Source organism: Narcine bancroftii, chromosome 1 (assembly GCF_036971445.1).
Source record: "Narcine bancroftii isolate sNarBan1 chromosome 1, sNarBan1.hap1, whole genome shotgun sequence".
In the NCBI taxonomy this organism is placed as follows: domain Eukaryota; kingdom Metazoa; phylum Chordata; class Chondrichthyes; order Torpediniformes; family Narcinidae; genus Narcine; species Narcine bancroftii.
The window spans coordinates 12803002-12817434 of NC_091469.1; the positions used below are offsets into that span (position 1 = coordinate 12803002).

Below are 14433 nucleotides of genomic sequence, written 5' to 3' on the forward strand. Positions count from 1 at the left end.
TTGTGTGGAAAACAGATTCCAAAACCTTTAGTTAAAAGATTTGATCTTGGGAAGACAGGAATTGTATTCTTCTTTTCACAGAAGGTACATTGGTGGCTTAAAAGATGGTCTCTTCTATTTACATAATATCAAAAGAATTGTAAGTAAAGAGGCCTGAAGATGTATTTAAAAGCACTTTATAATTATTTTTGAACTGAGAATTTAAGACCTTCAAGCAAGACTAAAACAATGCTGAAGTTTTAAAAATTGACTTTTCAGATTGGGACTTTAATTATACACACTCTTATATTTGCGCATAGTGGGGTTAAATTTAGAGTTAAATTTAGAGTTGAATAAGAAATGTAATTGATAGTTTAATAAAAACTATTATTTTGAATTTACCATTGTCAGGTGAATTTTCCATTGCTGTTCCTTTGTTGGTGCAAACCAAGTCCATTGAGTTGCAAATAAAAAAAAATTAAAAGTTGTTAGTTTGTAACAGTACAGAGTTGGGATGTTGTAGTGAAGTTGTATAAGACATTTGTGAGGCCAAATTTGGAGTATTGTGTGCAATTTTGGTCGCTTCACCACAGGAAAGATAGCAGTAAGATCAAAAGAGTGAAGAAAAGATTTACTACAATGTTGCCCAGACTTCATGAACTGAGTTGTAGGGTAAGGTTAAACAGGTTAGGACTTTATTCCCTGGATTGTAGAAGAATGAGGAAATTTGATAGAGGTACTTAAAATTATGAGTGGTCTAGACAGAGTAAATGTAGATCAGCTTTTTCCACTGAGAGTAGATGAGATGCAGACCAGAGGACATGGATTGAGGGCAAGAGGGAACATGAAGGGGAACTTCTTCATACAGAGAGTGGGGGAAGGTAAACACAAAAATCTGTAGACATAGTGGTTGAAGTAAAAACACAATGCTGGAGGAACTCAGCAGGTCAAGCAGTGTCCTTTATGTAGCAAAGATAAATAGAATAGTGGGAGTGTGGAACAAGCTGCCAGCTGAAGTGGTGAATGTGGGCTCACTTTTAACATTAAAGAAGAATTTGGACAGGTACATGGATGAGAAAGGTAGGGAGGGCTATGGACTGGGTGCAGGTCAGTGACAAGAGGCAAAATAAAAAAAAATGGTTGGCACAGACTAGAAGGGCTGATAGAACATCACAGCACAGTAACAGTTCCTATGGTTTTGTTCTAATTTTTTAAAAAAATGTGGACATTTTGCATGGAAGCAGAACCTTTTCTGCCCACAATTCCGTGCTTCCCCATTTACACCCAATTGGCCTACAACCCCGGTCCGTTTCAAATGGGAGGAAACCGGAGCCTCTGGGAAAACCCACACAGACACAGGAAGAACATACAAACTCCCCATGTGGCCTAGCGTGGACTTTCAACCTCCGTCGTTATCACTTGCACTTGCATGGCACTAACTGCTACACTAACCGTGCCGCCCCCCACTTCTCTGGAACTGCCTTTTATGTGCATATATCAATGTTTTTGGAAATTATATTTTGCTCTAACCCATCTTCACTTTGCTGGAGGGATTCATTGCAGCAGGGAAATTTGCAACAAAAATCCATTGTGGGTATTCGTAAAATATGCTCCACTGTCAGTGATGAAGGAAATCTTTTGGTGTGTCTGTTTTAAATTGTTTATCTCTGCAAGTAAACTTTTGCCTTTTTTTCTCTTTTACAGTGGCCCGTTAGATACAATAGGTGACTGCAAGATAGCATTTTTGGATGAAATATACAAGATTGAAGAACCTGGAGCTGAGCCAATTACACTAGCTGATGGCCAGTTTAAAAGTATGAGGGCTGTTTATATGCATTGACTTCTATAAACTTTGTGGACGGTATTTTTTTCAAGCAATTATTTTGATATGATTTTGTTTCTCCCCCTCCCCTCCTTTACTACTTCTCCAGGGAAGAGTGGTCCTGAATGTAAATACTGTAAGGCAGATCCTGAGAAAGAATGCAGATTCTGTGCCTGTCGATTATGTGGTGGGAAGCAGGATCCAGACATGCAGCTCTTATGTGATGAGTGTAACATGGCATATCACACATACTGCTTAAATCCACCCCTCAGTCAGATACCAGAGGATGAAGACTGGTAAATTTGGTTTTGTTGAATGTTATTTTGATTGGGCAATGGGGCATGGAAGAGAATGGAAGAATCTTTTTTTAACCTTATCTTGAATTGTTTATTATTACATTTACAGAGAAAGGATTTGGTTTGTGTGCTATCCTTACAAGTCAACCCATACTTAAGTACAATAGGTAGTGCAACAATAAAACAGAAGGTGCAGAGTATGGTATTACAGCAAGTTAAAGAATGCCAGATATAGCTTTACCACGGTACAAAGAAAGGCACAGTTAACTAACGTAGGGACATAATATTTTACAGAAGAATGGGTCGTTCAAGACAGCAGGAAAGCAACTGTCTTTGAATCTGGAGGTTTATGTTTTGAAGCTCGAGTTTCAAAGGGGCAGAATGAGTCCTTTACCACATTGGCAACTTTCTCATGGCATTGGGAGGTATAGTTGAAATTGATGGTTTGTTTGATGGCCTGATCATGGTTCACTACTTTCCGCAGTTTCCTCCTGCCTTGGGTAGAGCACTTCCCATACCAAACTGAGGTGCAATCAGGTATCATGTAAAATGATTTAATTTGTGTCTTGGGCTACAAATTTAACTAAAACTTGTGTTAAGTTGTAGACTCAAATAGTCAGCTTTACCCATTTTCTGTATTTAAAGAGCATTTGTGAATTTATAATTTAAATTCCACTTTTAATGAAACTTAACATTAATGAAAAGGCCTTTCAAGGTGGATTGAATTGCAGCAATATGAGATTAAAAGTAGAAATTGTTTGATTGGAGAGATAAAACACAGCTACTGTTAGAGGGGTCTATGTCAGCCATTTTCAAGGGGGACCTATGTCCTGCTCACTGTGAGCCACTGCACATTTAAAGTGGGGGGGGGGGCCACAAACTGAAATAAATGTTTTAAATGATTTTTATGTAGAAATACAGAAGGAAGCAACTAAACTTGACTGCTTCACAGGAAAGGGAGCCCATAAAATTTGTGCACTGTCAAGGGGCCAAAAAAAAGTTGAAAATGGCTGGTCAATATTGTGAATTGATATTTGAAGGCTATGATGACAGAAGTTTCATATGTCAATGGTTATAAATTATGGAACAAACGTTTTAAAGTTATTGCATTGGTGAATGGTGAGCTAGCGTGGCAATTTTTTAAAACCTCAAATCTTTGGCTCTTGACTATTTGCATCTGAAATACCTGTGATTCAATTTAACTCTGAGGCCATTTCAAATTTATTTTCTACCATTTTCTCCATTTTATTATGAGTATGTAACCACTTTCTGCTTCTCTGTTCATCAGAAGGGTGTTTTCTGGTCCACTCAGTTATCTCCTGCACATGACCAAACTCAACCTGGTAGAGTTTTGTGTTTTAATAGAAAAAAACTGGATGTACCAATTCCAATTTTCTCACCACTGTGAGATTTGACCTTGACCATTACCAGTCATTTCTTAGATGCTGACTTGCATGTTGTATCTGTGTAGTATATTTCTCACAGCAGCATGTTATAAAATGACACAGAGCATGTCATTTACAGTTGTTTTTGACTGACTGGTTCCACTTGCAAATCAGAAAATTGCTCTTAGAAGGTGTCTGTCTTATTAAAACATAAGCTTAAATATTTTTCAAAATATCACTCAAAACTCTGAATCGGCTCTTGGCAATTAGTTAAAAAATTAATTTTGAAATAAATTGCAACCATTCAGTAACTTAGAATAGCATGCACAATAAAAGATACTTAATTAACAGATAATTGGCAGTTTTCAGTGGATTCCTCATAATATTGTTGTAAGGATTGTGGTTCTGTCTGCAGAACTTTATCATGTGTCACCAAGTCAGGCTATCTTTAGTTTGCATAGTCAACCTTGTAAATAAGTAGTGAGTATGGAGCAATATAGAGTTTAAATCATTTAGCTCATTGGCAATGCTTTTGGGCAGAGTCGTGCAAAATTTGAACAAGTGTGTCTCTTCAATACTTAACGATTAGTAACAGGTTTCGAATGTAGCATTAGCAATATCTTACAATAAGTTGCTTCATTGAGTTGTGTAGCCTGACAAAATTTAAACTAATTGAACAAAGCAAATTTAACCGAATCAGACATTTTGGTGCCCGCAGTTTGGCGATGGACATTTTGACGCTGGACATTGTGGCAAAAATTAATGACTTCTGTGGCCCTTCGGGCATTTTGGCGCCCACAGTGAGGCACTGTTTTGGCTTCCCGCCCCATTTGCCATCTGCTAGTGCCTGAATCCCTGGCATTTCAGAAACTCCCACCCCCTCCGGAAACTGTTCCCCTGGTGGCAATGGCATGCCAGATCTAGTTGTAGTTGTTATTAACAATATATTGTAGAATATTAATTTTATGTACGTGTATGCAAGTTTCTTGTTAATAACGCCCATCTGTTATAACCTCCATCACTTGTACTGAGGGCTGCGACTGTAGATTGCTCTGTTTGGTTAATGGTGGGTTTTACTTTCAATTGTTTTATCGTTATTTCTTGTCAAAAACTGCGTGAATGACACTGCAAAGAGAGAATGGGGACAGTGATTTATAGTCACAGTGAGTTGCGCCACAAAGAATCTTGATAGTGTCTTCATTTGGAGAGAAAGAACTATTAGATTAATTTTTTAAAATATAATTTTAAAATAATTTTTGCAACTGGATTCTTTTTAATGAGTGTTTTTAATTTTTCAATCATTTTAAATTCAATTGATTATGTATTCCATTGGATGTAATAAAATTTGCATTAAATATAATGAATATATCATTATAATTTACCAAAAGCCCTTGTTTTTGATCGTTCCCCGACTGTTTTTATTAATTTAAATATATCGCTACAAGCTCTGAAAAGCCCTTGTTTGCCAGGGGAGCAGTTTCTGGGAGTGGGGGGAGGTGGTTCAGGCAGTGCTGCAATGACGGGTTTAGGCTGTGTAATTAGATGGAGTCAGCCAGCAGGCAGTGAGTGAGATGGATAGGCCAAAATGTCCAGCGCCAAAGTGTGGCCGCCAAACTTTGAGGGCCATAATGTCCAAGACCCCAAATTTAAATGGCTCGTTGATACACCATGGTTTATAAATTATAAGTACAAAGATTTGATGCATGTTGTATGTATTGTTTGTGGGAGAAAACTGTTGTATAGGTAATTGTTTATTTGCACTATTGCTGTTGTATGTCACATGACCAAGGTTCTGGAATGTGATTTGAAACTTTGGTCTCATGAAATTTCATCTCAGTCATGCCATTCTTTATTTGAATATTGCACGCTTGCAGGTATTGTCCCTCCTGTAAAAATGATACAAGCGAAGTTGTGCGAGCAGGAGAAAAACTTAAAGAAAGCAAAAAGAAGGCCAAGATGCCCTCTGCCAGCACTGCGAGCCAGAGAGATTGGGGGAAGGTGGGTTCAGCTGTCATCCACTTGCATGTATGTACATTTATTTGAGTGTTTGTTTAAAGATATTGGTTGGATTGTCATTTTATTATTGTAATCTGTTGCACATCGCTAGGGCATGGCCTGTGTCGGTCGCACAAAGGAATGCACAATAGTTCCTTCAAACCATTATGGTCCCATACCTGGAACTCCTGTTGGCACAATGTGGAAATTCAGAGTTCAGGTATGCATCATTCTTCAATTCCAATTACATCTATTTACCCATGAACTCCATGAATCAAAAAATGTGTTTTTAAAAAATGTATAAAATGGTTGTATTTAAGAGTTTATATCATATGATATTGGCTTTGAGTATATTTGCTCAAAGCCAATACATAGAAACAATGAATCATTAAAATTAGTAGCAAATATTGGCACAAATACTATGTTGCATTCTTTTTGCTGGTTAACATTTCATGGGACTGTTATATTTAAAACCCAGATACTGTACATCCAAAAAAGGATAGCCCTCTCATCTTCCCCTGTAGTTGGTGACATTAAGAATTCCTTAATGATTTTATATAAATTGTCCTCAACATTCTTTTCTTTTTGCTTGGGAGATTATTGTTTATTGCAGTGTAGGAGAATTTTAAAGTAACATTTTCTTTACTATGATAGATAGAAAGTTCCAAATCCTGGAAGAAATCATGTCAAATCAGAAGAATGGTGATTTCTTGATCGTTCACAGGGATAGAATAATGTTGAAAATGTCAAACGAAGAGAGAGTGCTCACAGGCAGATTTTGAGTAACAATTAGATTTTTTTCCATCATCTTCAAATATTACATAAAATATCTAAACCCTTTTCTAAAGTTATGTGGAACACTATTAAGGGTTGTTTTTAGTATAAAATATATTAACTTGAAAAGAAAATTCCAATTCCTTTTGTGGTTGTGGTTTCCGTCGACAGATTTAAGACTCAGAACTTCCTCAATTAGATCCCACCGTTGTCATCAACTTAAAGCAATAATGGTTTGTGACTTTGTTTGCTGGAAGTTTGCCTTTATTGAGTGAGGTTGGTCATGAACAATGACTCATCACTGAAGCATATCCTGGTGAACTGATTTTCAACTATTTCCATAACTGTGTGCTTTGATTTGATGTTTTCTCATTTCGAGACCAGGAGATGTGGACTTGTAGTTTCATTCCTTGCCCTAGTTGGAATGTTATATGGTATGTGATTAATGCGACTTGTTTGAAACTGTTTTGAATAACCTTAATTTGAATATTAAGTATTTATGATACTTATTGTATTATGGGTGGCACAGTTGGAATAGCAGTTAGCACAATGCCTTTAGAGCACCAGCGATCAGGACCTGGGTTCGAATCCCATGCTGTTTGTAAGGAGTTCTCCCTGTGTCTATGTGGGTTTTCCCCAGGGGTTCCAGTTTCCTCCCAACGTTCCAGAAAGTACCAAAAGTATAAATTGTGTGATACAGAACTGTGGGCCACAATGGCCTGTTACAGTCCTTACGTTTAAATTTAAATCATGGTTACTTGTGCACAAGAGTTGCCAGGTGATTTGAGGTATTTAAATCTAGTCAAAGAATCATTTAGCACGACAAGAGGCCTTCTATCCACTCAACCACTCTGCACTGTCCATCAAATGCCTGCATTCGTTAACCCGAACGGAATGTTTTATTCTTCCCAGTAAATTTCCATCAAATTATAACACTCAGTTACAGACCAGAGGCAATTTGCAGAGGCCATTTGCCTACTGACCTTTGGGATGTAGGAAGAAACTGGAGCACCCAGAGGAGGAAATTCTTGCGCTCATGGAAGGAGTGTGCAAACTCCACGCAGACGGCACCTGAGGCGAGTATTGGCCGTGGTTTCTGAAGCAGCAGCTTTGCTAACTTTACCACCATGTTGCCTCTCGCCAGTTCAAACGTAGTATATTCCTTTATCCCCACCAATGTGGATGACCTCATACGTCTTTCCAGAAGTGTTTTCTATCTGCATTCTCCCCATTGATTTGCTTGTAACTCATCTTCCAATAATGCCACCCACCCTTGTATCATCAGTTAGCTTGAATATGTGCTATTTAATTCCCTTATCCAAATCCTTGATATGTGAACAGCTGGGGCCCTGGCACCAATCTCCACTCAACTCCACAATCATTACATCCTCCCAACCTACTAGTTGTCTGTTGACTGCTTCTTAATTCTCATCCAATGGCATGGTTTATGGATTATTCTCACTTCCACAACTTCTGCCCAAATGTTTACCCTACTTTTGTGTTGTAAGTGTTCAACTGCAACAAATTTTTCCTGTTTTCTTTTTCATTTTGTTCGAGTTCACGATCATCTGTACATGTACAACTTGATGAAAGAGCATCTCCAGACAATGGTGGACACACAAAAATACGCAATACACTGAACATAATGATCACATAAATAATCTAAATAAATATATAGAGATATTTAGGATGATTTACGTGGTTGCACAGGATCCTGTTCATTAGTCCCACAGCCTGTGGGAAGAAGCTATTCATTAACCCGATCTGAGTGTTTTATTCTTCCCAGTAAATTCCCAACAAATTATATTGCTCAATGACAGACCAGAGGCAATTTGCAGAGGCCATTTCCCCACTGTCCTGGTAGTCTTGATTTTGATGCTCCTGTCTCTTCATCTTGATGGCAGTGGGTTAAAGATACTTGATGGAAAGAGTCTTCTTTAATTTCTTGAGCACTATTTAGATAACAACCCTCAAAAGAGGAAAGGGAGACCCCTGTTATCTTCTTAGTTGTTTTAACGATTCTATATATGGAATGTCACTCTGATGTTTTGCAGCTACTATACCACACAAATTAATTCAAGTACAAATTGATCATTGATTCTAACATGTGAACATGTCTAGAGACTGTTTTGTGAATGAATATTGAAGGATAAACAATTAATTAAATTAACTTTTAAACTGAATTAAGGGTAATTTGATTGGCACCTTTCTTCGCTATTTAAATTTGAATGCTCTGTTGCACAAGGTGAGTGAAGCAGGTGTTCACAGGCCACATGTTGGAGGGATTCATGGACGGAGCAACGATGGAGCCTATTCCTTGGTGCTGGCTGGAGGCTTTGAGGATGAAGTGGTAAGTGGTCTAAAATGGCAAGCTATAAATAGTAATTAAAACAGAAATTGTTGGAGATACGTGGTAGGCCAGACATCATCCATGAAAAGAGAAATAAAGTCAATGTTACAATGAACTGTAACATTTAGAGTTTCAACAAATTTTAAATTGTACCGATGACATAAGGTAAATAACCATGGGCTTTTTCACAGGGTGGAGAAACCTAAAACTAGAGGGCATAGATGGAAGGCGAGAGGGGAAAGACAGAAAAGGAGACCTGAGGGGCTCCTTTTATTTTCCACACAGTGGGTTGTGGGGGAGGTGGGGGGGCATGTTAAATGGGTTCCCAGACGAGGTGTAAGAGGCGTGGACAAGTGTTCAAAAGACATTTAGACAGGGACACAGATAGGAACAGGCCCTTCAGCTCAATTTGTCCATGCTTGCTGAGTTTTCATTTTGGCCAGTTGCCTGCGTTTGGTTCATATCCTTCTCAGCCCTTCCTATCCATAAATCTGTCCAAATGTCAAAAGGAACATGGCTGATATGTAATTCATTTGAAGTTTATCACAAACATGAGATACAGTATATCATCTTCAGATGACAGGTCAACTTTGCAGTCTGTCAAACTCAAAAGTGTCATACCAGGTTCATTTCCTCATTTACACTTCCTCTGGACACAACTCGTTCTTTACTTGTACCATCCCTATCTTGCACTGTTATTACTCCTCCTTAAGACTCTGACCACAGATTTCCTTTTCATTGTGATGCCATCCAAAACACGTACGTGATTGTAGGTTAATTTGGGTTTAATTGGGCAGTATGGGTTTAAATTGTCAGAATTACCTTCTACCATACTGTAAATAATTTTTTTTAACCCTTAAATCACTACCTTTCCAAATCTGATGAAAGATTATCAACCTGGAGTATTGGCAGTTTTTCTCCCAAGAAGTTGCTGTTATCACAGCATTCTCAGTTTAGGTTTCAGATTACTAATATGTGCTCCAATTTTTTTTCCACTGCTTTCTTTTTAAACAAAATGAAAATATGAAAGGATCCAGAATGAGAGACACTGATAGATACATCATGTAATCCTTTTACCATTTCATAGAGCATGAACATTACTGGCAAATCCATTCCTGTTACCATGAACTAAAGTGGCATTTAACTGGCCCATTGAGTCTGCTCTGCCATTATATCATGAGCTGACTCAGCCCCACTGCCCCATAACCCTTGAAAACTGACTAATCAAATAACTGTTGATCTCTGCCTTAAATGCACCCAATGACCTCGCTTCCACAGCCGCCTGAGGTAACAACTCACAACCTTTTGGTTAAAGAAATTTCTATGCATCTTTGTTTTAAATTGGCACCCTTTTATCCTGAAGTTGTGCCCTCTTGTTCTAGATTCCCCTGCAGTAGAAAATAACCTTATTACATCTACTCTGTTCAGGATGTATTGCATTCGACATCTCTCTATGAGGTGCTCTGTACTCCAATGAGTACAGTCCAAGAGCTGACAAACGTTCCTGTTCATCTAACCCTTTCATTCCTGGTATCATTCCAGTAAATCTCTGAACCTTCCCCAAGGCCACCCTATCCTTTTTTAAATAAGACGTCCAAAACTGTACACAGTACTCCAAGTGAGGTCTCACCAGTGCCCCGTAATCTCAACATTACATCCCTGCTCTTCTTTACTATTCTCCTAGGATTGAATGCCAACACTGCATTCATCTTCTTCACCAGCAACTCAAACTGAAGGTTAACCTTTAGGGTATCCTGCACGAGGACCCCCAAGTTCCTTTGCATCTCCGAATTTTGAATTTTTTCCCCCCAGCTCTGCCTGACTATTTCTTTTACCAAAGTGGACAGTATGACTGTACACTTTCCAATATTGTATTTAACCTGTCACCTCTTTCCCCATTCTCCTAATCTATCCAAGTCTCTCTGCAGCCTTTCTGTATCCTCATCACCACCTATTTAGGTATCATCTGCAAATTTAACCATCTATTCTATAATCCAAATCATTTATATCCAACATAAAAATAAGCAACCCCAACACGGACCCCTACAGAACGCCACTACTGATGAGCAGTCAGATTAGGATTCCTTTATTCCCACTCTTTGTTTGCTGCCGATCAGCCTGTGCTCTACCTATGCTAGTATCCTTCCTGTAATTTTATGGGCTCTCATCTGTAAAGTAGCCTCATGTGTGGCACCTTGTCAAAGGCCTTTTTCAAAGTCCAAGTACACAACATCCACTGCATCTCTTTAAAAAAAAATTGTTGTGGGTTTTTTAGGCTTAATTTTCCTTTAAGGAAACCATGCTGATTTGGGCCAACCTTGTCATGTACTCCCTAACTTCATCCTTGACAATCAACTTCCAACAGCTTCCCAATCAATCACTGACGTCAGGCTATTAGGTCTATAATTTCCTTTCTGCTGCCTTCTTAAACAGCGGGTTTAACAATTGGGTTTTAACAACAATCCAATATCTTCATGGATAATCTCACTGAAACAAGCTTTTCTTTAAAAAAAATGCTGATATTTGTCTAATTACTTGAATTTAAATTCTCTAGCTACCTCCAGAACTCTGAAACAGAAATTGCTGTAAACGCTCATCAGGTAAGGCAGCACCTGTGGAAAGAGAAACAGAGTTAGCATTTCAAGTCTGAAGAAGTGTTTTTGACCGTGTTTCCAGCATTTTCTGTTTCTGCTTTTCAGACTTCCAGTGTCTGCTGTTTTTTGATTTGCATTTGCTTCCAGAAGTCTGAGTTTTGGTTCAGGGATTTAATTACTTTATTACCATACTAGCCATTTTGAAATGCATTTGTTCACAGGTGCAAGTTGTGTAACTTAGCATGATCGCATTGCAAATCGAGCACTCACAATTTTCTCTCTATTCCCTTCTCATTTGATTTGAACCCCTCCTGTGTAGTGAGAGTACACTAGCTCTTCATTAGTATTGTGATCACTGGTTTGCTTTATCTCAAAATCTGTGAGAGGTTGATTCAACTGAAAGGGCCACGACAACTGAGTATTAGACTTTCAGAAACAAAAACAGAAAGAAGATCAGCGGGTCTGACGAAGTATCACCAAACCAAAACGTTGACTGTTTCTCTCTCCATGGATGCACCCAGGTTCACTGAGTTTGTCCAAATGTTCTCTGTTTTTGTTTTGCATTTGCAGCATCTCAGTTATTTGCACCAGTTTAATGAACCTTGCTTTTCTAGTGACAGTGTGCTTCCTTCTGATAGAGGTTGTTGAGTGGTGAGGAAGCAAGAAGATTAGCTGAATTTATTCTGCCTTTTAAAAAATTTTTTATTAAACTTTATTTATTTGAAGAATTATTAATATTAATACAGAATACATTCCATAAAGAGAATTTTATATGAATATATATAAAAAACAAATAAAAATATAAAGAAAAAAATAATAAGAGAAAAAAACTAAAAAATTAAATCAAATCCCCACCCCCCTCCCACCCCATCAGCCAGCTCTCTTAAGGAGAACTAAAAATATATAAACAGAAACTAAAAGTATATAATAAATCAAAATATATCTAAATGCATATATTCCAAATATGGTAACCACTTAATAACAAAAAAAATAATTGTCATGCAGATTATATGTAATTTTTTTCTGTAACAATACAAGCTTTCAATTCATTATGCCATCACATTATATTAATCACTATATTATCTTTCCCTGTACTTGCCACACATTTTTGAGCTACAGACAATGCTAAGTATATAAATGCAATTTGAAATTTATCCAACCCTAATTCCTTTAAAGGAATCATATAACCCATTAAAAAAAATAGATGGATCTAATGGTAACTTAAAATTATATAATTTTTCCAAAATTAACTTAATTTCATCCCAGAATGGTTGTACATGCACACAAGACTAAACAGCATGTAAAAAAAGTTACATTACATACACCACATCTAAAACAAGAATCCAAATTACTAAAACCATATGTTTTCAATTTCTCTGGGGTTAAATACAACTGATGTAGAAAATTATAATTAACCATTCCATACCGCACATTCCTCAATTTAGTAACATTATCACGTCACGTATCTGCCCAGTAGTCTTCAGGAAAAACAAAAGCTAAATCATTTTCCCATTCTAGCTTATCCATATTGTCTTGTAATACTTGGAACATAACAGAAATATAACCCCTTTTTGGTATAGAAGAAATCAAAGACTTGGATTCCATCAATACAGGTAAAATTATCTCTCTACCATACATAGTTTTCACCAAAGCTCAAAGTTGATAATAAACATTTATTCCACCCCTGAGAAATTAATTGCATTTCTGTATCTGAGCAAAATTACACATGTCGGAAATTAAAACTAGCACAGTCCTAGTACATCATTGCAGGATTCTACCTTTCTGCCTGTAAAAGAATAAAGATGTAAATATTTTTTACTGCCCTTTTAAATCTGCATCCTGTGTTCTTGAGGCAGTAAGGCAGTGTTTCATTAAGGTGAGTATTTGGCATAAGCAGGGATGTAACATCTTAAAATTATTGAACAGGGACAAGAATTGTATGACTCAACAGTACACATTTGAAAATGACAACCCTTGATGCCATAATTAGTCATTGAAAAAAAGATAGGATTGAAACAAATATAAACATATATATCAGTCCTTAAAAAGAGATCATACATTCGGTTGTGTGATGAAGTTGTTTTCACACAATTATTTCTGCACTTTAAGGATGGTATCAAAGGGAAGAACAATTGTGCATGTTGCAGTTGAAATGGCTTGATAAGTGGAGACTATTTAAAAAAAAAATCACAACATTTATGACATCCTTTTTGTTCTGTCATTTGGATCTTCCTTGCCAATAGATGTTTTTATTAAAGAGTTGATGTTATTGAGATGCTGATGTGTGGCTTGGTTCTTTATATAACTTAAATCTCCATATCCATAGCCAATCCAAATATGACTCAAAAGTTGTGGACGTGTAACTTGTTGCCTGACTGATGAGATTGTTATTGTACATGATACCAATCTCAGAAACCTCTGGAGGAAATCAGCGGGTAAGGCAGCATCTGTGGAGGAAATGGACAGTGGACATTATGGATCTAGGTGAAGGGTCTCAGCCTGAAACGTTGAATGTCCATTTCCATCTGCAGATGCTACCTGACCTACTAAGTTTCTTTAGCAGTATGCATTTTTGCACTAGATTCTAGCATCAGACTTCTCTCATACCTTAAACACAGTAATGCTAAGTAAATCATCCTGCTCTGGATATAATGAACTAAGTTGGCAGGACCTAGCTGGATTAAACATAAAACGTTTGATCAGAATATACACCTGATGCAACTGAAGCCAATACCAATAGTTGGAGTGAAACAAGAAAGTATGCAGACACTGTGATTGTAGTAAATATTTACTATCAGTAGTTGGGAGTCTGGTGGAATCCAAGCTTCACTTCAAATCATGGCTGTGTCATTGAACTGAACTAGGTTATCAGATCATGACTTTCCTACTGTGTACATATCAAAAGAGCAACAATGCAATGATCCTGAACGTGTTGGTGTAAATTGTCATTCCCAAAGTGGGCGGTGCGACCCCTCCACCCCCGGGTAGGGGGTCAGTGGAAAGATCCAGGATCCAAGGGGTAGGTGAGGAAAAAAGGGAGTGGTCCAAATGTTTCTGACAAATTCAGCCCGTAATGCTCATCGTACACTAACCGTCAGGTGAAAAGGGGGTGGGGGTGACTGCCCAGGATGATGACTGCAGAATAAAATATGCACAGCAAACAAAAAATAAGTGTAGGCAATATAGTGTGAAAACTGAAGAGAGTGTAGTTATAGGTGAGATGTAAATTTACCCTTTC

General features: G+C 37.6%; 1 protein-coding gene across 1 annotated transcript in view; it reads left to right on the forward strand.

Annotated features, from left to right (window-relative positions):
* Window positions 1-14433, forward strand: part of LOC138735497 (E3 ubiquitin-protein ligase UHRF1-like) — a 125455-nt gene that overhangs the window by 94351 nt on the left and 16671 nt on the right. The window contains exons 5-9 of the mRNA XM_069887462.1: window positions 1684-1793; window positions 1911-2097; window positions 5357-5480; window positions 5590-5697; window positions 8497-8601. Of these exons, the coding sequence (XP_069743563.1) occupies window positions 1684-1793; window positions 1911-2097; window positions 5357-5480; window positions 5590-5697; window positions 8497-8601 (634 nt within the window). The remainder of the gene's footprint in view (window positions 1-1683; window positions 1794-1910; window positions 2098-5356; window positions 5481-5589; window positions 5698-8496; window positions 8602-14433) is intronic.